The 22,246-nt window shown below is 47.8% G+C and overlaps 1 protein-coding gene across 7 annotated transcripts in view; it reads left to right on the top strand.

Moving 5' to 3' along the window:
• Positions 1-22,246, top strand: part of CAMTA1 (calmodulin binding transcription activator 1) — a 242,505-nt gene that overhangs the window by 1,794 nt on the left and 218,465 nt on the right. For 6 of the 7 annotated variants that reach the window (XM_054292023.1, XM_054292022.1, XM_054292025.1 and 3 more), the window contains exon 2: positions 18,584-18,702. In XM_054292023.1, the coding sequence (XP_054147998.1) occupies positions 18,584-18,702 (119 nt within the window). Of the gene's footprint in view, positions 1-8,042; positions 8,144-18,583; positions 18,703-22,246 lie in introns of those variants that run through there. The other variant, XM_054292024.1, reaches the window with a different exon arrangement.

The following is a 22,246-nucleotide window of genomic DNA, read 5'->3' as shown; positions in this document are numbered from 1 at the left end:
AGTTTTGGGAGCTCAGTAGATTTGTTAGTTTACTGCTCATGCTGCTAAACATTGGCTCGGGGCAGTCGTGTGGTGCTGGTGCTTTAAGGTGGCCAGTGGCCACTAGCTGTGCTCAGCACTGCCTTTGCCAGCTCCAGCATTGCAACACGTGCTGTCCTCTCAGCAGTGGCTGGAAAGCTCCAAAAGGAGCAGATCTGGCATCAGCACAATCACTTCTGCAGGCGTTGTGCTTCAGGCGCTGCCAAGTCCTCGCTGCTCCTGCTTCCTTCCAGCACGTGGTGTTCGGTGTGACCCTGGGCACAGACAGTAGCCTGCTGGGCTAGCTTGTGGCTTTTTGGTTTTTCCCTCAGTGTCAGCATTCAGGTTTTCAGTTGCAGGAGAGTGATGGGCATTATCTGTGCTGGTTGTCCTGCAGCACTGGGGAGCAGTGGCAGCAGTGGAAGGTGGTGTGTGTCACCCCCATGGTGACATGGGCTGACAGAGCTCTTGAGCAAGGGAGCCTGTCTAAGGGAGACTCACATTATTTGGGGTCCTGTAGCCTCGCTGCTGATTCAGATTCTCTTTCTGAGGTGGAGCTTTCCAGAGCACCTGACTGTTGGTGTTTAGCCCACGTCTCACAAGCAGTCAGGAAAGGAACGTGAATCACTTCGTATCCTTTGATCTGAAAGTTCAGTGCTAGTCCTTTTCTGTAAGTTCTTAGTCACTGTAATTGAAGCTCTTGCCCTCAGAGTTGGAGGCAAGGCAGGAGGAGGAGATGCACTTAGAATTCCTCCAGCTTTGAGATAGAATATTGCGTGGACCCACCAAGGCTTTTTATTTTAGCGAGGCCGTGCCGTGTATCAATGGCTGTTATTAGAAGTTGGGGCTTCAAGGTTTTCTGATTTTGTCTGTGGGGTTTTATTTGGTTTGCTTTAGGTTTTCCCCAAGAAATTGTGGATGTTTTTGAATGGTACCTGTTAGTTCCTCAGATGATCTATGAACAACCTTTCACTGCAACCCTGGGAGTTTTAGTCCAGATACTTGCTCTCAACAAACTTGCTATAAACCATAGAAACGCTTTTGTGCAGATCAATTTTGATATCACTACTGAGAACATAAATTGGAATTTTGATTGTGAAAATTATTGGCCAAGTTTGGCCATGTGGAGCAGGTTTTACAGTGTGTGTGACAGGCTGTTGATGGACATAAGCACAGATCCAGGAGAAGACCCTTGGCTTCCTGTAAATATTCAGGTGAAGTTATGCAAACTTACTGTACATTGTTTCCCTGGCAGAGATGGCCCTTTAGATAAATGTTAAATAAACATTACACACAGACTGACACTGTCAAAAGGAAGATACAGCTCACTTAACACTGAAAGTGGCATTTCATAGAGACCTTTTGCAATTTGTAGTTCAATAAAAGGTAATCTGTGTAGAAATATTCTGTGCTTGCCTATTCTGTCCTTGTCTGCCAGTGCTGACAGGATTGTGTTCCTGGTTTTACCTTCGTGGTGTCCCAGGCTGAAAAACTTCATCTTTCACACTCCTGAGTTCTATAAATAATTGACATGCCTATCTTAGCAACTGAGCATCAGCAGCAAATTGTATTATTCTGGAGTAATAAGGGTTTTCTACATTCTATACTCCTTTTCATCTTAATTTGCACTTCACTACTGAGAGTGAGGAGCTGATTTACTCCACTTCAGGAGAAAAAGTATTATTGTACTGGTATTACTGTTCCAGTCCTTCAGGGGAGGAAGTTCAGGGGAAAGTCAGAACTCACAAATGAACCCATCTCAGTGAGAACAAGTTATTTCTGTGTATTTTCTGCAGCTGCTGTTTGGATATATTTCTCATTTTGTACAACTCTCATGGGTCACATGGGAAAGAATAGTCTTAAAGGTTAGACGAGGTTTAAGCAGACTTAGAAAGAAACTGCTCTGTGGCTAAAACAAGTGAGAAAATATTAAACCAATCATTTTTGCCTATAAGAAGTGTTGTGTGATAAGGCAGTGTTGGGCCACCCCAAGAGAACTGGAGCAGCTGCTCTGCCATGGTGCCACTGGGAGCAAAGCATGAGTGACTCCAGTTTGTAACACTGGGATTACTTTTCCATTTGGTTTACATATTCATAAATAATGAATGGAAAAGGAAAAGTCAGGGAAGTTCCTTCTCATTGTAAATTTATAACAGGGCAGAGCCCAATTGGGATGGAGTCCTTTAAAGATTGGGATAATGCTTTCAGCAATGAGGCTTTTTAATTGAAAGCTCAAGTGCTCTGTGGGTTAATGATGCTCCCTGAGGGAATCACAGGACAGACTTGGATGGGTTTTTGGGCAATGGGCAGTGCTGGGGTGGTGCTGTCTGAGCAAACTGACTCAGGCAAATTTGAATTTGCCTCTGGCTTCTACTTTTGGAATCCATGTGATTTTGAGCACCTTCTGCCTCTGTTACCATCACCAGTTCTACTTCCTTTGGTTGTCCTGTTGTTCTTCCTTTGTTGTCTTCCATTCCTCATTGTTCTGTTCTCAGTGCCTGGGGCTGACACTTTCATACCTTGGTGACTGATTTGCCTCCCAGATCCCTGTTTATTCAGTTAATGTACACAGCACTCCAATTCTAGAGGAGTTGGGAGAGATACTTATTTAAAAGCAGGAACACAACTTTAGGGATCTTAAACACCTTTCCTGATTTCTCCAGCTGTGGCTAGAGATCCAATCCCAAACTCACTGTGCTGAGCTGGGAGCTGTGAATCCACTGCAGAGCCAACACTGCCTGATGGCTTCTGGCACTGAGAGTTTGCAGGATTTACACTTTATCCCTGGGAAGAAGGGTTAAGATATGGGGTGAACCATTCCCAGAGAGCAGGCATGCTATACAGCTTGTTACAGGAGGATGACAGCTTAGAAGAAATTAAAAACTAATCCTTCCATCCTCATTGAAGACTGCACTAAAATTCCAACCGAGGAGGCCACGCATGACAATCACATTCCCTCCTCACACAGAACAACTTGATTGTCTTATTAGAACAGAAAGCAAAGAGAAATGTCCTGGATGTAGTGTAGGAAATTGTCTTTACTAAATCTAGCCCAGCATATATGAGTACTATATATATTATTTGATTTTGCCAGAATTACAAAAACATGGGGGAAAATTGTTAATGTAAGTTGACTACCAGAGTAAATCACAGCCTAATTATTCTTTTTTTCCCTGCCTAAAATTAGAATTTGATATAGTGGTCAATAGACATTTTCTTTAATTTTTGAGACATAATTTCTAATAGCTAATCCAAATGAATTGGAGAAAGTTGCTGCAGAATTGAAAAAATAAATTATCTGAATTTTATGGTGACTTACTGGTAAATCCCCTTAGTTGGAAGCTTTAATTTACCTCATATTTCTTTTTTTTTTTCCTCCTCTAACTGGCTCATGGGTGAATATTAGGGCAAAATGATTGCTACTTTCTTAGTGGCACTGGGAGCAAAGTGAAGGCAGAGCCCAGGCTGTCTCACAGGGAGAAAAGGCCAAGGGCTGTAGGGACACTGGGTTGGGAATGGTGGCATTTTCTGCCTGGCACTGGCTTTTGGCACCCATTTCTGTCCTTTTGGAGCTGATGCCCCTGTAGAGCAGCTGCATTGTTAGTTCTGTTCTTGGTTAAACAGGTAAATGCTCTATTGTGTGTTGAGGCTACTGGTAAAAATATCCACAAACTCTTTACAGGGGTTTGCACAGCAAAAACATCTTTCCTCAGAGTCCCTTAAAGGGGCTGGTGCTTTGGAGTTGTACATCATTTCCTGTAGCCAGCAGAGTTTAACTAGAGGTGGTTTGAGTGTATTCTTTGTATTTCTGAGGGAAACAAACAGGCTCAGAACTGCAGAAGGAATGGCAAGAATGATGGATCCAAAGCCCATAGTGTAGAAGGGGACTGAGCTTGACCTCCTGCTAGGGAATTATGTGCTTTTGTCCATTCTGAGTCCAGCATCCTTAGTTCCTGGTAATGTATATTCTCTTCAACTTCCCCACATAAAATTGGACAAGTTACTTGGATGGCAGAGCATTAGGTGAAGTATATTTCTTTGGAGAACCTCTTGGAAGAAGTGCATGTTTTGGAATATTTACCTGTATTTGCTAAACCTTGGAATTGGCAGTTGTACATCCCATGTTGTAAGAGTGGGTTTGTCCACACACATTGTCTTGGTTAAGTCTTGGGTTTATTCCTAGAAGAAACACCTTTAGATTCTGTATGTGGAGAGAGTAAAGGACAAAACCATTTCATTTCTATTATGTGAGGTATTTCTAATCATCTCTTCTCACACTTGAGAGTATTTTTGTGAAGACACTTGGCATTCCTTGCTTCTAAATAATGAAGTAACTTTGTGCAAACAATTCACAAGAAATGGGGTTCCAGCATTGTCATTATGGCTATTAAACCTGTCTGAACTGTTTTCCTTTGTGCTGTTTGCCATAGCAACAGCAATGTGTAATTTGCTGAATATCCATAACAGGATATTTGAATATATCCTTAACACTTTTACTTCTGCATATAGCTCACTATGCCAAATCATCACATTAACCTAATTAACCAAGCCAGACCCACATCTGCCATGGATTGACAATTAAGAATTTTGAAAGAACTTGGTATTTCACCTCCCTTTTAATAAAACCAACCCAGACACCAATCACCAGCATAGCATTGGCTTTTATCAGTGTGCTGATAAAAATTATTCATGATTCAGACTGCACAAACTCCTGGCACATCTCCTCTCTTGCTGCTTATCAGCTGGATGTTGCTCTGTGCTTGTGCCCCTGGAAAGGTAACAGTGAGCAAGTTCATCCCACACCATCCATGCACAGAGTCTTGTGCAGTTCAGTACCTCTGTGCCTTAATAACAATTGCTCTGAGTTTTAAACAGTGGCAGCTGGGGAACTTCAAAGATACCAGCAGCACTTCAATTCAAATGGCTTCTTTCTTATCATTTTATTGCACAGCAATGAAATGAAAATATTTGGGGCTTTGCTGGCATGCTGGATGAAAAACTCCCCATTTAGTATCTCTGGTGTTACACAGGTCACAGTGCTGTAGTAACCTGTGTGTACACATTACTTATGTATTGCTGTAGCAACCTGTGTGTAGAGAAATCACACCTAACATTAGGTAATTTCAGGTGTGGGAGGGTCAGTTCACTAGGGGTTTGTGAACTGGGGTTTGTGTCTCCTGGTAGAAAACCTTATGTTGAGGAGGAGAATGAGTTCATTATCTAGATGGAGCAGAGTTCATACACTCCTTCAGTAACCCCTTAAAAATGCTTTATTCATGATCGTGCACCCAAATTGTCATTGTTTACAGAGCAGGAAGGATTTGGAAAGCCAGGCAGTGCTCCCAAAGACACAGTGTGTGCTAGAGCAGGGCACACACTGCTCTGGAGTCAGGGGGGTTGTGTCAGTCCTGGCAGTGGAGCTGTCCCCAGTTAGTGCAGCAGCACTGCCTGTGTCCCCAGGCTGGGCAGGCAGAGTCCTGAACAGCCTTGTCCCTCAGAGCATGGACCTTGTTGCTTTAATGAGCCATACAAGCACAGAAGGAACTGCTCAGGCCTTGGAGGGAATAGACAGATGTACACTCGTGTGTGCACACACAGCTGACCTGGCATTTCATTTAGGTTGTGGGTGATGTCAGGGTGATGTGACCCATGTAGAGTCCCACAGTTATCTGTCCAAAGGGTGTCAGTGAGTGCTGCAACAGGAATGAATGGTTGTGCCAGTTTCCCTGGCAAGAACAGGAAGGCTGTTTGTGGCAGAAGTTGCTGTGTGTTTGCATGGGGGAGCTGGGAAAACAAACCCAACAGTTCTCCAGCATCCCTGTGTTTGGTACCAGTGAGGAGCTGTGTCAATGTTGGTCCCATCCTTTCTCTCATCTCTTGTCATTACTTGTTCTTGCCTGGATACCCACATGGAAACTCAAGCTGCCCAGGAATGCTGGCCTGATGTTCCAGGGGCAGAAGCACTGTGGGCTGAGCTCCTTGGCTGAGCCAGGTGCCCATTTCTTGCTGAAGAAGTGGCAAGGCAGGTCTGTCCATAGGGGCTCCAGCACCTGCCACTCTGAGGGGAGCTCTGGGGAGGAATTCAGCATGGGCTGGCCCTCCACACCTCTGTGCATCAGGAAGGTCCTTCCTGTCCTCAGCACCTCTGTTAGTCTGATACTATATTTTGCTATAATGCAAACTATGAAGTACAACAACTGCATGGCCACATCATGTCTCTGCTAAGCATATGGATTGCCTTAGAAGAATAACCAAGGAGAGACGTAAATTCCCTAGAATCCATCAAGAAAATGGTAGTTCTTTGCCAGTGTGGCAACTAGAAAAGTTTCCATTTCCAGCATATTTTGATGTGCTGAAGGAAACAACTGTCTTAGCTGATCCTGTGGCTGCATTGGTATTTGTGGGTATTTATAGGACATTGTACCAGATGAGCTTTCTGACCGTCGGGAGTGAGCCTGTCATTCTGGAGCCTCTTCATCAATGTGCCTTTCACGCTCCACGAGATTAGCAGCTGCTGAAAATAGGAAAAAGGAATTTTCCTTTCTTCTGTCTTAGAAGAGGCCCATCACACCATCCTCCTTTCGTCTGGGCTTGGAAACAGCTTTGGTCCTTAGCAAAGCCAAAGCACCAACAGGTCTTTCTAAAGAAGTTCTGCTCCCAGGAGGATCTAAGGAAAAGATCCTTTTTGTGTGTTTAGTCACACACATCAAAGGAAACAACCGCTGCAGTCTTGGTTGCATTGTGCAGGCATTAGCTGTGGTCCAGTTCTGCGGGGCTCTGCTCAAGGAGGCTGAAGTGCCCGTGCTCATCAAGCTTTGACGATGGGGCAGACTCAGCCAGGCCAGGACACGCCACTCCTTGGGGCACGTCAGGTTTGAGAAGGACAGAGCGATTTCCTTGACGTTCGCAACCCCTTCACAGCCCCCTGACTCCGTGCATCCCATGCTGAGTGGGATCTGTGACACTCTCACACAAACTGTGCCCAGGGGATGGGCAGGACTCTCTCAAACCCTTAACGTCTCGTAACTTGGTTCTCTCTGCAAATCACAAATCCTCATCTCCCCGCACAGTGCCAAGAACGCCTGTTCCACCCGAGCATCGTGCTTGGCACCCCGGAACGCTGTGGAAGAGGGCCTACAGCAGCCCGAACATTCAGCACTACTGAAAAACGGGGATATAGATAAACTTTGCACCTCGGGGCAGCCCGTCAGGGCAGGGAAACAGCTCCGGGCTCCGTCCGCCGCTTAGAAACGGGGCAAAGCCGGGAGCTGCCCCGGCCCGGAGAGTTCTCCGCTCTAGGGGCTCGGCACCTCCGTCCCCAGCCCAGCGGGGCAGCCCCTCTGACCGGGACAGTTACTGAGGGCGGGGACACACGCGGGTGGCAGGCGGCGCCTCTCACAGCACGGCCCCGGGGCGTCTCGGCCGGGGTAATTTGGCTCTCGGTGCAGCCACGGCTCCGGTGCGCGGGGCGGGGCGGCTCCGCCGGGCGGGACTGGCGGCCGCGCCAATCGCCGCCTTTGTTTGGGGTCACCGGGCGCGGGGGGGGGCGGTGCCCGCCGGGGCCGTGCGCAGCCAATGGGCGGGGCAGGGGCCGATGCCGGCCGGCCGGGCCGCGCTCCCCATTGGTGCCCCGCGCTGTCATTCTGGTGGACGGCACCGCTCGTTGGCCGCCGGCGCGCGCGGCACCGTGCGTCAGCAGCTTAGTCCCGCCTCCCCCGCGGGCCCATTCGGCCCGGCGGCCGTCAGTTGCGTGATCTCGGCTCTCCAGTGGCTGCTGCGTCCGTCAATCACGCATTCCGTCCCGCCCCCGCTGGCCCGCCCAGCGCCGCCCGTGAATGGCTGAGGCGCGTGCCACTGAAGCGCTGCCGCACTGCCATTGGCGGGGCGCCGTGTCCATCGCGCCCATCCCCTCCGGGGACCCGCCCCCGGCCTGCCACGATTGGTCACCGGGGATGTCAGTGTGGCAGATTGACCAATGGGAGGCGCGGGGCGTGCGCGGTGCGCGCGGGGCGGCCGGGCCGGCGGCGGCGCGGGAGGAGGCGGCGCGCGCCTGGTCCCGGTCGCGAGGAGGCGGAGGAGGATGTGGCGCGCGGAGGGGAAATGGCCGCCGAAAACAAGCCGGAAGGTGAGAACGCGGCCGGGCCGCCCCCGCCCCGCGCCCCGCGCCGGGCCTGCCCGCTGGGCCGCCCCCGCCCCCCGCCACGGCCCCGCCGCGGGGCGGTGGCGGCGGCACAGGCCGGGCCGCGCGGCGCGAAGTTTGCGGCGGCGGCGCCCCCGCGGGGCCAGGCCGGGCCGGGCCGGCAGGCGGGCGGGCCATGTGCGGCGGGAAGGCCGCGTGGCGCGGGGGCCGTGGCGGCCGGGCCGGGCCGGGCCGGGCCGGGCCCGGTCCCGCCTCCCGCCGCCCGCCGGCACGTGCCCGCCCGCCGCCAACATGGAGGCCCCGGCGGCGCGGCCGGCGCGGGGCCGCCGCTCGCCACGGCCGGGCCGGGCCGCCCCCGCCGCCCCCCCAGCGGCGGCGGCGCACGTGCCTCGCGGGCGCGCGCCCGTCGGAAGCTGGGTGGCCTTGGCCACGGCCCCGCCAGACCGGGGCCTCCGCGCCGCGGGCGGGCCGGGGGCGGGCGCAGCGGCGGGCGCGAAGGTGAACGCGGCGCGGGCCCGGCCCCGCCGGGAGCCCCGGGGCGCCCGACTGAGGCCGAAAGTTACCGGCGCGGCGGGAGCGGGGCCGGCGCGTCCGCAAGGGGGAAGCGCCGCTCTGCTGCCGCTCCTACCCTCGGCCCGGCGGGAGCGGGGCCGTGGCCCCGGTTCGGCGGGAGTCGGGTTGGATATTTCGCGTTATTTGGGGTAAGTTTGTCCCGGCTGGCTCGGGCAGCGGTGCTAGCCCGGACCCCGCCGGCCGGGTGGTCGCGGCCGGTACCGGTGTCGGCGCCTCCATTTTACAGGGGCGGGAGGAGAGAGCGGAGGGCAGTTCGCATCCCCTGCCCAAATCCGGTTGAACGTGCCAACACCCCAGGGATTGGCCTGGTTGTAGTTGGGCGCCTCAAGGAACGGTGGTTAGTAGTAAGTAATAAGGATTTTTTTTTTTTCTTTATTCGCCACAGCACATGTACATCCTCGTCTGGAACCCATTTGTATTCTTTACTGGGAAACCCCTTCATAGAATTCAAGGGTTCTTATTCCACCTTTTGTCTGATTTTTTTTTTCTCAGATTCCTTTGGGAATATTATTTTTGGATTGTTTCTTGGTGGCTGTAGAGCCCCCTGGGCATAGGTTTGAGTTTTGATTGCGCCGTGAAATTCAAAGGCTCTGCAGAAATCTAAAATTTAAGTAGTAGAGGTGATTTTGAGTGTTGTTGGCTTCATCTTTTACTGATCTCTTTGATGCTCCCAAATCCATTAATTTGATCTTTGCTTTGGTCTGGGAAACGTCGGGCTTCATTCGTTTCTCACTCGCGTTGAAGTACATGATTAACTGCGCTCAAGTAGTGAAATGCCACCTGGCTAACAGGGGTGTGTGAGCGAGAACAGAGCGAGCGTTCACCTGGACTCCTGGCTCTCATTGTGACGTTTTCGTTCTCTTGGGGGTGACAGTATTGCCACTAAAGCACGGTCGGGTTCGATTCGCTTTTCGGGCTTCCCGTGCCAAGGTGCGATGGATTTTTCCTGTGTAAAGCGCAGGTTTCAGTGTGCTCAGCCCTGTGAGGCTGCGGCTCTACGGACAAGGCAGGTCAGCGCTCGCTGGCTGGGAAGGTAACTTGTCCTTTCTGCTTATTTACCGCAACTTTTGTCATGTTTGATCTCGGTAAATGGTTTCGGGGGGCGGCGGGTGAGGCGTGTCTGTGCTGGGCAGCTCAGCTGTGTTGGCTCTTTGGAGCAGGGCAGTGCAGGAGCTGCCAGCGAGGCGCCCGCTGTGCCCGGCGCTGCCGTCCGGTGTCTCCGCTGTCTCTGCTCCGTGCCCGTGCCGAGCATCGCGGAGGTGGCAACGGAGCAAACCCCGGCTCGGCACCGGCGCCCGGGGTGTTCTCGTACGAAGTCACAGAGCTGCTCCCCCGCTGACCTACTTTTGCGGTGGATTTTCAAGGAGACGACATATAAACCATTCATTCCTTAAACCTAAACTCCACCTGTCAGAAACTCAAATGGGAATGCTTTTAAGGCATGATTCAAGCAGAGTGTTTCACCAGTAGTGCAGGTGCTGGAGGAGAGAACACAACTTGCTTTAGATTTGAGTTACTTCAATGAGTTAAAAGCGGATGTAAATGGCAGCTCGCGGGCCGGCGCTGCTTCCATTGGGGAGCCGCCTGCTCCATCCCCCCTGCAGCAGCGAGGAGCCTCTGAGCAGCAGCAGCACACGGCTCTGCAGACCTGCCGGGCTCTGGAGCTCCCCGCCGAGCTGCCCTCGGGGCTCCTTGTGCTCCGGGAGCAGCGGGAGATCCCCGGCGGGAGCTGTTGAGGTTTGGAATGAGGCTGGCGCCGCTGTCCCTTGGCTGCAGGAGAGAGTTCCACGGCTTGGAGAACTCGGGTGAGTTTCATCTTTTCTGGTTTCCTCGGGCAGGATGAGGCTGGTAGAGTGACCGAGCGGCTCTTGCCATCCTGCAGCAGAGGGTTTGTGGGTTTTGTAGTTCCTGCTGTGTTCTGTGCATCTGAGCTGAGCCGGGAGGACTGACCCTTGGCGGTGCCATCTTGGCAGCTCTGATAGCTCTCAACTTGATCAGGGGGTGCTAAGGGGGGGGGTGTCCTTTTAAAAGCTTCCTTTTTCTTATTTAAAGTTCAAAAGGGGAAGAATGTACACAGGCAACCTTTTAATTTTGTGTTCTCACAGCCAGGTACCTCTAAGGAAGAGCTTTGCAGAGAGTAGTGCCCGTGTGTTTTGCGCGGGGCCCGGAATTTTGTTGTGCGCTGAGTTCGGTTCCGTGCAGTTTTTGAATTTTCTGTCATTTGAGGCAGGGTCATAGGTGGGATGGCAGGAGGAGATGGTGTTTCTCCCAGCAGCTCCTGAGCTGAGGGTACTGGTGGCTGGGCTGACTGAAGAGGGCAAGTGGAGCCTCAGATGTTAGCGGCTTTGGAGGGACTATGTGGGGAACAATACCCTTTTGAAAACAAAACATTCCGGATTTGGTTGTTAAACAGCAAAATACTTCCTTTGCGAAAGTGTTTGCTGAGGTTTTATTACTTAAACAAGCCTGAACTTAGGCTGTGCTGGGGCTGTGTGCTGCAGGATCAGACTGTCGCGGGGAGGAGGCAGCATTTGACGCTCGGCTCAGTCCACTCCTTGCCCCAGGATTTTTGCTGAATCTCAGCGTTGGGATTTTACCAAATTTTCTGTTGTCAGAATTGAAAGCAAGCTATCTCCTGGTGAAGTTTCTAGACCCTCTTCATGGGCTGTCAGCCAGCAGGACAGGTTCAGGGAGTGGGCTTCATTCCCTTTTTCCAAACAGGAGGAACTGTATATTTGTGAGGTCGGTTTTTTGCGTACTTTAGGTACTACAATTGTGTTATTCCCAAAGTAAGGCTTAGGGCTTGTTTAAAACTCTCGTTTTTAAATTTAGTTCTGCATCTCTTCTTGTTAATGATTTTCACAATTACTTTAGCTTAAAGGTTTTTTCGTTTATTTTTGTCAGTTTTAAAGCTACATATGAGGAAACCTTCCTGGAGATGTATTAACTCAGATTTCATTTTCTGTATCAGTAGGTGATGTAATGAAATGATGATGTAGAAGTACGGTTGAAATGGATACCTTTAAATTTTAATTTAAGTTTAAGGTCAGTACTGACCTTACATTACTAGTGGTCTTAAATGGCTTTTATAAAGACCTCCTTATATTGGTAGATGTTGTTGGAGGAAGGGGCAGTAGCTGTTCTCCCTCTGTCCAGACAGCCTTCAGAAAGAGGGAGCTGGAATGTGACCTTTATTTTTCAGTGTCCCTCTGTTTCTGCTTCAGTGAGCCACATGTTCTGAAAGGAAAAAACCCCCAACCAACAAACCCAAATATTTCCAGGGAGTGAAACAAGGCTGGGTGCAGTGCTTGTGGAATCCCGGGCTGGTTAATTGGAATGCAGTGCTTCCAGCAGCTTCCTGCAGCTTCGGTGTCCCGGGCTTCCGCTTCCACACCTTGCTGAGTTTTTGCTTTGTAGTTTTCCCCCCTTGCTTCGTGCCCTGTTTTCACCTTCCTTGGCTCCTGGCAGCCCTGTGTTGTGTTCGTGCTGTGTTAAACCCCGTTGGTTTGGAAAGGCAGGTTTGCCTGGGGTTGCTGGTGCCTTTGGGGTACAGCAGTCCTTTGGGGTATGGCACCCACCCTATTGCCAGGGCAGTGCTGAAGGGCCTCTCTGTGCAGTTGTGGCCCTGGGTGAATGACAGCAGACTGTCCTCATGGGACATGGAGTGCTCACTGTCCTTCTGCTCACATTACACACTTTGGTTCAGGGGGCTGGGTTTGTCCAGCCAGCTCTCCAGGTGGGTTTCCAGACTCAAACTCTTTGTGGTATGAAAATAAAAGTGAAAATATCTATTGCTGGTGGCTGCCAGCATGTAGGGTGAGAGTAAGTGACTCCCCTGGCCTTAGCCAATATGTGAGGACTTCTGGGAAATGTGTTGTAGTGTTGAGAACATCTGTAGTATTGGAAACTGGATAAAAAGATGGTTGATTTTTTTGTTAGACCTGGCCAGTAATATCCACTCCTCCTTGGCTTCATTGCCATTGAATTTGATGATGCAATTTTAATGAAAACCAAAGGGTGAAGGAATTGATGACATGTCTCAACCAAAGTTGTTGGTGATGGTGAGCAATGGTTTCATCGTTGTGGTGCACTTGTCAGATTTAGCAGCAGAGCAGTGAAAATCAGATGTGAACATGAGGAGCTGCAAGGAGAGGCTGAAGCAACTGCACTGCTTGAACACTCCCAAAGTTTGCTTTTAGAGTAGGTCCTTGTATGCACCTTCTGACTGTAAAGCAATTCTCTTGCTCCATTACCAAGCCCTTGGAACCTGCTTAGGTGGGAGAGGGAAAGAGGAGCTTGTTTTGCTGGTGGGGGAAAGGAGACTCTGAAATGTTGCCCAGGGCACTTAGCGTATGGCACAAGAAATAATTGTGATTGTGGGTGATTGTGTCACCCAGCCCTCAGCCAGTGTGTGGGCCTTCATTAGGGAAAATTTGACTCTCAAGCCTTCCCCAAAATGCACCATTTGCACTGGTGTTCACACTGAATTTAGTTATAAAATGTCAAAAAACTTTATGCTATGTGAAAAGGACAGAGGGACTTCGGTGTAGCACGTTTCTGGTGGGGAGAACTGGGCCACTGATGCACAACAGCAGCTTTAGCTATATTTGTGTTTCTTATGGTTTTAGAATTGTTTGTAGAGCTTGTCATAGCAACAAAGTATTTATCACAAATATTCCAATGCACTAAGGCTAGATTCAGTAACTTCTGGAGGAAAATTGTTTTGTTGCTCATCTTTCATACTGCCACCATCCCTGTGATTCCCTCCTCATCCTTTCTGGGTTTTTCCTTCCTCACTTACTCCATGCAGGCAGCAGTCATGGCCATACACATGCTGGTTTGTGTTGGCCTTTTTGCTCCTTTTGTATATTTTTACCTTTGTCTGAACTGCTTAATCTTTCCTTGGTCCTCCCCTCAGCCCTGGGCTGCATCCCGTGCTGGTGGCCTGGGAATGCATTTGCTCAGGCAGTGTGTGACCGAGTGCTGGCATCCAGCAGAGCTCTGCTGAGACAGCAGCACTGCAGAGCTGGACCTGGTTATCTTCTCTTAGCCACCCTTGATTGATATTTAGAAATCTGCTTTTGTTGCCAAGAGATTTACTACTGTAATGATACAAATATTTCTAGCAAACAGACCAAGAGCTGTTGGGTTTGCTTCTGCTGCTGCTTGTTTATGGATGGAAGATGCCAGGATTGAAGTTTAACTGTGAGAAATAGCATGGCAGTCCTGCAGCTGTTTGGATCTGGAGTCATTCCTTGCATTTATTTCTTCCAGATGGAGTTTGTTGGATTTGTCTGGAGGTCAACAAGTGACTGGGTGACTGTGGTGGCCTCTGTGCACTGTGTTTTTGTCGTGCCACTTCTGCACTGTAGGGCTGAAACTCTGCCACCTCAGTGGTTGGTCAATGGTGGTGGGATCAGCTGGATGACTGCCCCTTTCCCAAATAAGCATGATATTGAGATTTTAGTAGTTTATTTTGTACTAAAGTTCCCATTTGTAATGTTTAAACACCTCTTCCCTCTCTTGAGGTAGTTAAGGAGATGACCAGCCCTAAGTTATTATTTCATAATAATGGCTTTATAAAACTTGTGTTTGTGAGTTTATGGCTTACTTGTGTTATTTATTTCCAGAATAGACCTGTCTGCAGATCACCAGCTGATGAACATCCTTTTGGCCATTTCTTTATTTTCTAATTACATGTTTTATAGGCAAACTGTAGTAGTTAATGGGGCTGCAGGTCTAAATTCACTTCCAGGATCACCAAAGATTTAAGAACCAGTTAAAGAAAAAGAAAAGGGAGTAAGGGGTTGTTTGGAGAATGGGGGTAGAGCAGAGACTCTGTGATTTGCTGTTGTGCACTTCAAAGTTTTATGGCCCGTGGTGCATCCCTTGGGAGGATAAAGTGCAAGGAGCATGAAGAAACCCATAAAATGACGAAGGGTTTATGTGGTATAATTAATGTGGAACTTTCCATGAACTTTATAATACTTACACTTTCTTAATTCTACACGAGTTTCTGGTTTGCTAATAAGTAATCTTGAAGATTGCTAATGGAACTTAAATTTTGCATTTTCATCCTGAATTATAACAGGACACATTGTAGGCTGCTATATTTTAGTCTGTAGCTTCCTTACTTGAGTTCTCAGCTGTGGCTGTGCCTGCCTTGGGAAACATTTTTGAGCTGTGGCCAGCTCTGCACTAAAAACCCCCATGTTGATAGAGCTTTACTGGCAAATCCTCCCCATGCCAGTGTGGCTCTGCTTGCACAGACATTTTTTATTGACACTGGATGGATTTGCAGATCTTGGTGTTGTTAGTCGCACCCGTGGCAAAAATAAATGAGGAGAAAGTTCAAGTAAAAATCTGGATTTGCTCAGTAAAACCAAATCAGTGCTGGGATGTTGCAGCTCCTGTTTTTAGCTAGTGAGGAAATTTTAGTTGGTGATAAATGGAGGAGTCTGTGCTGGGTGAGCAGGGCTGCAGAGCAGTGTGGGCCCTTGTTCCTCTGTTCCTGCCTTCACTGGAGCCCCATCCCGTGGTGGTGGATGGGCTGTCAGCTGCACCAGCAATGGCGGGTTTGATTCAAGCAAGAGATAGCATTGGGTGAGGGGCATTGCTCCACCTCCCTAAAAATGTCATGGTGTTATTTGTGGGGAAAGGACCAGGAAACCATGATGGTTCATTTGGAAGAGTGGGAGCTCTTGTTCCACCAGTACCCTCAGTGTTACTGGGTGGGTAATCCTCTTCTCCTCTCCTGTTCCCAGCTTCCCTGGACTTTCCTCCCAGGAGGAATACATTGGTGATTCCAGAGGGCTGAGAAGCAAGTTTGAAGGCAAATGTGTGTATATGTTTGGGGCTATGTGTTCTTCACTTCATAGCTGGTTGGTTTATTTCATCCTTTTCCAAGGTCAGACCTGGTTTAGAGGTCACCGGATTTAGGATTTGCATCCCATACTGTGGTGGTTGTGTGTTCTGACCACACAGCTTGAGGAGTCCATAATGAAAACCTGCTTGGATCAAGGCAGTTGTTTTTCACTTAGGGGATTTTTTTGGAGTGAGGAAATGCCATTGCTAAATGCAGAAAAGGGAGGCATCCGTGAGATGTAGTCGTGTTACAGGATGGTGAGAATGACCTTCCATTGCTGTAATGACAGAAGGTGGGAGATGCTAACAACAGGAGTTGGAAGGTTTAGCGTCAGCAAGTTCTGACAACTTCTACCAAAACATTTTAAAGGGCTCTATTATCCATAGGCACTTTCTGGATTAATAATACTGATAATTGATGACAATGGAAGAAAGTTAATAAAACGAGCTGAATAATTAGAGGTCTGCCAGCCCTGCAAAATAATGGAATGAGTGATAGAGGGCTTGACTGATACGGAGGTAAGGGGAAGTAATACAATTAATGTCAATTAAAATGTGCCCATGGAAAATAAGCTGATGAGATGTAACTGGGATGTAGTTTGGCTGATAAAAGCAATAATGTGTGCTGTAAAATACTTTGTGCCTTAATGAATTGAATGTAGAGCAATGCAGTGTTTTGAATGAGAAATGGAAATGGTGTAAAATGAATGCAGGGAGTGGGAAGTGAGTATTGGCTGCGTTGGGAGGTGGATGTGGAGATGGCTGGGAGCTGCTGGCATGGCAGGCCTTGCCTGGCTCTGCTCTTTGCTCTTTGCCACAGGCAAGTTTTGTTTTTGTGGATAACCCCAGGTATCACAACTTGGGTGTCTGTGAGGCTTAGAGTGGCCCAAGTGCAGGGAAATAGTGGTGACATTGTCTGGGAAGGGGAAAGGATGTGCCCAAAAGGCCCTGTAGAGTTGATACTTTGTGAGGCTACCTAGAACAGAGGCTAGACAGTGTTAAAGGAATAAAGTAGGTATTTATTAAAAAGGCCTTCCAAGGATACACCTTGGGCAGTATAAGAGCCTGAGCCAAGGTGGACCCCAGGTCACAAGTTTTCACACTTTTATAACTTTTGGTGTATTTACATATTGGGATTAATTGTCCCATTACAGCTTCAGGTTATGCAGTCCCACCCTCCCAGATTGCTCTCCTCAGTTTGCTGTTTACACTTTCTGGCCCTGAAGCTGCAGCATTGTCCTTGGTTCTGAGGCTGGAAAAGGATTGTTTTATCTCAATAACCTGTGAGGAGAACTTGCTAACACTTTATATGCAGTTCAGAGTTATATATTGTGCAGTAGAGAATCTGGATAATATGAAAGCTAAAACTTAAGGCATCAGATTCATGCTCAACAATACTCAGTATCCAAATGAAAATCCTGGAATGGCATAGTGGAAAGCACCCTCTCCCTGATTTCTTTAGCAGTCCAGCAGAGATCAATCCTGCCTGGCTGCTCCTTGCCCAGGAAGAGGTTGGGAAGTGGCAGCCCTGTTGATTTAGTCCAACACAGGCTCACAGTAAAGTTCCCAGTAACTCAGGGAGCGTGCAGGACTCATAAATTACAGAGCAGCTCACGTTTATCATACACATCGCTGCTTATCTTGTAAACTCATCTGCTGGGCTTGCACGAGCAGTTGATTTAACAGCATGTATATTGTTGAACTTGACACATCCAAGAGTCTAATCAAGCTTTAAGAATACCAGGGATGTCTGGCTGCTGGTGTGAAGTCTCTGCAATTCCTGAGTAATTTCTAAGAATGATCGTGGGCCAGGCTCTGTCGGGTTCACTGCAGGTCACAGGGAATGTCTGTGTTGGGTGGAATTGCAGAGGAGTTTTGTCATAGTGCTGGCATGTGTTTTATGATATAAAATGATTAGATGTGTAAAATGAAGTTAATATCCTTTTTCTGTACATTTTCAAGTGGGAAATGACTATAAATTAATTTTGTAGGGTAAAATGCCAAGTGAGTAACTGTAGTGTTTGTGTAGCACTGTCCAGGATCTGTCATGGGATGCATGAGGCTGGTGGAAGATGACAGAGATATGATGTGTTTGGAGGGAGAACTGATAAAGTTCTGTATTCTGTGGCTGGTCTCTCTTGTGCTGCTGCTCCATTTCCCTTTCCTGTGGGGATTGATTTGTTTCATAAACACGTGCATTTCATGGCTGCTTTGATTCTTTTGATGGGTTAGAGGGTGATAGACACCTTCAAGGTGCTGCTGGTGTGGGATTGCAGGACTTTTTGGAATTTGAGTCTTGATGCACTTTCTGCATATTTAGCAATAAAACCCAATAATTTTGTAGTATTGAGTATTTCTGCTTTTGAGACCCTTGGGCATGGTGAGATAGGAAAATTCCATCCCTCTTCCACACTCTCATATTGAGGAACTGCATTTACTTTCTGAGTTGTGAATGGAAATAGAAGTATCCTGGGTTTGATCAGGTATGGTGTGTTTTAGTTTTAAATGAACTAATAGACCTTGAGTTGCATTTCTGCTGCAGCTTGACAAAATTATAGCAGGTGCTGGGGCTCTGTGCTTATTTACTTGCAAATCCTGTCAAGTGTGAACTTCATTTATGACTGCCCTGGCAGGTCGTGCCGCTGTGGTCACAGCTTCTACAGGGTTTTGTTGCTGTTGCTTGTAAAATTTGCCACTGAGGGAAATAATGAGCTAAAATAGGCACAGGTAAGCACACACAGGCTCCTTTTGTCCAAATCCATTGAAGTTCTTCTAAAACTTTGCAACTGGAAAGAATTAAACTGCGTTTATATTTCTGAAATAAAGTTGCAGTTTCAACAGAAAGCTGTTATTTGTCTTTATTGGCACGGCAAATTTTTCTTTTTGGGCAAAGGAATTGGGGAGTTTCCTAGTCTTGTTGCTTGAGTCTCGTGGTTGCAGCCACCCATTCTCCTGTGTGTACATCATGTGTCTCCTCTTTTTTTCTAGATGATCATGGGAACAGCAATGGCAGTCATGTAAAAATCTTTTTACCGAAGAAGCTGCTTGAATGTCTACCAAAATGTTCAAGTTTACCGAAGGAGAGGCATCGCTGGAACACTAACGAGGTAGTTAAACCTCTTACTTATTCTTTAATGTACCAGCTTACTTAATGCTTATGGATTGTTTTGTGAGAGCAAGCCCATGCAAGTTACAGGATATGAATTCCCTGGCTCTGGAACCTCTTCCATAAATAATAAGTTGAATACATACTGAAAGTGAGCTTTAAGTGAGACTTGAAGGCAAATGTGGAAGTTGACTTCTGTTTTAGACTTCTAGGAGTCCATTGCTCATGTGTGTGACTTGTCTGAGAGTCAAATTTCACATCACATTAATGACCTGCTTCAAAATGGTTTAAAATTAGAGAGGTGTGTTTGTACTATGATGAATAAAGTGTTACTTTCCTGTGCATGAGGACTTCTGAGGAAAAAAGTGGTGTGTGTTCTTTCCTGCCACACAGGGTCCTGGGAAATAACCAGCTTACCTCTGTCTGAGTAATCTCATTAAGAATAAGGAAAACACAGAACTGGGTGTTTTTTAATGGAATCCAGTTGCTCTTGAGTATGCTGGTTCACAGATCACCTGTTACTGCATTATGGTTGGTGTAATTTAAACTAAAAAGAAGTATTTTAAATTCTGTGGGCCAAGGTGAAGTTAAAGAACAACCCAGGTATCTCTGCAATCCCTAGGCTTTATTCCTGCTGTGCAGCAATGCTGAATGTCCCATGGCAATACCCAGTGTGTAGTTTTAGTTTTTAGTAGCTCTGTCTTAGTGTAGTTTTGTCATAGTTATGAGAATCACTTAATAATAGAGGAAATCCACTTGGAGAAATGACTATAAAACTCGAGTTAGTGTCTGCTTGTTGAGAGCTGACTGGTCCTGTTCCTCTGATCCCTGGTTTGTAGATGTAAACTTGTTAACAGAATCTGTGCTTGTGAGTTTAGCACCTGCAAGTGGCAGCTGAGTGCAGGATCAAACACAGCTCACTTCTCTGTGTGTGTTTGCTGAGTGTAGAATCAATCACAGAGCAGTGACTGTGTGTATTTTTCGAAATTGGAGTCCTTACCCCTCTTCCTTTTGGTGTCTGGAAGTTACAATCAGGTATTTATTTTTAACATACTCAGTACTGTGATAGAATGAATTGGGTCTTCAGGGCAGTTGCTGGCCTTGGCTTTTTTGTGTGGATGTTTTTGTCTTGGGTCATTTGAAATGTAAATAATAGAAAATGTAGGTTGCTGTTTATTCTATGTTAGTGTTTGTGTTAATGGGGACAGGACATGGAGCAGTGGCAATTCCAGATGATGTTTGGACAAACACAGCTGGGGGCAAGCAAGCTCTGCACAGGTTTGTGACAGAATGGTGCTCTTCCCTCTTACTGGAAAGAGCTGCTTGGGGTGGGGTTTAATCACTTTAGTGTTGCTGCTGTCCCCAGTGCAGTGTGTGGAGCTTCCTATGAGCACAGGATATGGTAAAGTTCGTTATGCAGCTGAAAACTGTTATTATTCATGAGCAAAAGCAGGAATGTGCAGGTGCTTGGTGTGGTGAATTAGGTTAGGAAGAGAATTTGGGAGTGTGGCTGTTCTCCTAAGGGTTGTGTCAGTGTTTTGGGAAATGGAGAGTGAGCAGCTCTGCCAATGCTCACCAGTGTGTTGCTGGTGGGATTGTCTGGTGCTGTAATTCTGTTTGCTGATAGACACAGGTCATCAGCTGGGACATTAAAAACAGACTCAGCCCCTGTTGGTCTTACTGAATGTCAGATTCCTCTCTCTCATTTATATCCCCTCTTCACAAATCTCTCACTGAGGCTGTTATGCCATGGGGATGTGGAGCTGGGTCTGTCCATGGGTTGTAGCTTGTGCTGACTCTGCCAGCCTGTGTGGTGTGGTGCAGTATCCCTGTTGCATGATTTAAATGAAAGAACTTTTCTTGTGGCCAGAGATTTTTTGGCCCCATTGGCTCAGAGGGGGGGAAAAAATAGAAAAAGCCAGAGTCTTGTGCTCAGATGAAGTCTTGGAAATTTGTGTTAATTATGGGGGAGGAAGGAGCTGAGCTTCCAGATTTTACTGCCTTCCCCACCCCCAATCTGAAAGTTTAATTCTGTGCACTGTTACAAAACTTGAAATTTTCTTAGGGTATAATTGAATAATAATGTTGGACTACATTCCTGAGGCATTCCTGAGGGAATACATTTTTTCATCTGAGTACACAGGTGTTCTGCCTGTGCTAGTGAAGACAGAAGTTGTAAAGTAGAGAAGAAAAAGTTGTATTTTATACGGTGGTACTTCCAGAATTTTTGTACTGATTTCAGAATCCCTGTCCTGTGTGTGAGGCGTCTCCTGGACAGGGAGGTTTAGTTAAAGGTGGAAAATAAATGAAATGCCTAAACAATTCACAGATCTGAATGTGTGTGACAGTGCTGTCCTCCCTCAAATGGTGTGTGTTGGGCAGTCACAGGAGTCTCTCCACAAGCTGCAGAGTGTGAGAGTAGCAGACATTGGTGTTGGATTCATCCCCAGGGTGGTGGCGGCCAAACCCCCTAATTCCAAAGCCATGACCCAACTCCTAAACAGTCCCTTTGTGCTCCTTTGCATGGGGATGGTTCAAGGAGCCTTGATCTGGCTCTTGCCTGTCTCTGGTGGCCCTGAAGCCCAGCACAGAGGTGTTCCAGCTGTGGGGGTGGTGGGCAGCAGGATGAGTGTGCAGTCACTGGGCCTGGGCTCCATTGGTTCCTCGGTGCTGCCGGTGCAGAGGTCAGGGAGCAGCCAGGGTAGAGCATCACCATGGGAACACAGCAAATAGCTTTTTCAGAGCACTTGTGTCTGCAGCTTGAGAATGATGGTTGGATGTTAGTCAGGATTGGGTAGTTGGGAGGGAGAAACTGTGTCCTCTGAGAGCTGGGTGGGCTGTGGATGACTTTACATGTAGTAAAATGACGTGATGAGCAGCAAGAGAAATGGAGTGCTTAAAAATGGTTCAAACATGTTATTGAGGTGCTTTCCATTGGATCATGCATTTGCAACTGAAATGTTTGATGGAAATACATTTCCATACCAAGATGTCATCTTGTCTTAAATCAAGTTTATAGCGGTTTTATATTTCCTACTGAAGGAAGTGTTCCGTCTAATTCAATTTTTTTTAACCAGAGATAGAAAATCTTAAGTTAAGCCTAGCAATTTAATTACAGATTTACATTTTTGAAATGCCTGTAAAGGTGCATTGTGCTTATTTCTCTAGCTCTGGGAGAGGATAGAGACGGGGCTCTCATATTATTTCTCACATTAAGACAAATGAGTTAGTAGCGAGAAACTTCTGCAGTGCTTTGTGCTTGTGAGGGAGTTCCTCACTCTAAGGGCTTAGTTGTTCACTCTGAACCATTTTAGGGTTTGTGAAATGCAGATCCAGTTTGGTTTCAGGATGGAGCAGAGGCTTCTGGCTCAGAATGATGGCAGTGTGTCTCGAGTGAGAATTTTGGGAGCTCTGGATCTCTGCTCCCTTCCATGGGAGCAGGGCTGGGTTCTCCAAGCAGGGCTGCACAGAGCCACCCTCCAGGTGCCCCAGCTGAGCTCGTGTCCCGTGACAGAGGTGGTGAAGGTGGTGCCTCATTACTGTGA

Source organism: Melozone crissalis, unplaced genomic scaffold (genome assembly GCF_028551555.1).
Source record: "Melozone crissalis strain CALT ecotype California unplaced genomic scaffold, PUWL_Pcris_2 ptg000107l_1, whole genome shotgun sequence".
Lineage (NCBI taxonomy): Eukaryota > Metazoa > Chordata > Aves > Passeriformes > Passerellidae > Melozone > Melozone crissalis.
The sequence above is the reverse complement of the archived record's forward strand: the minus strand, read 5'-3'. Positions and strand labels throughout refer to the sequence as shown.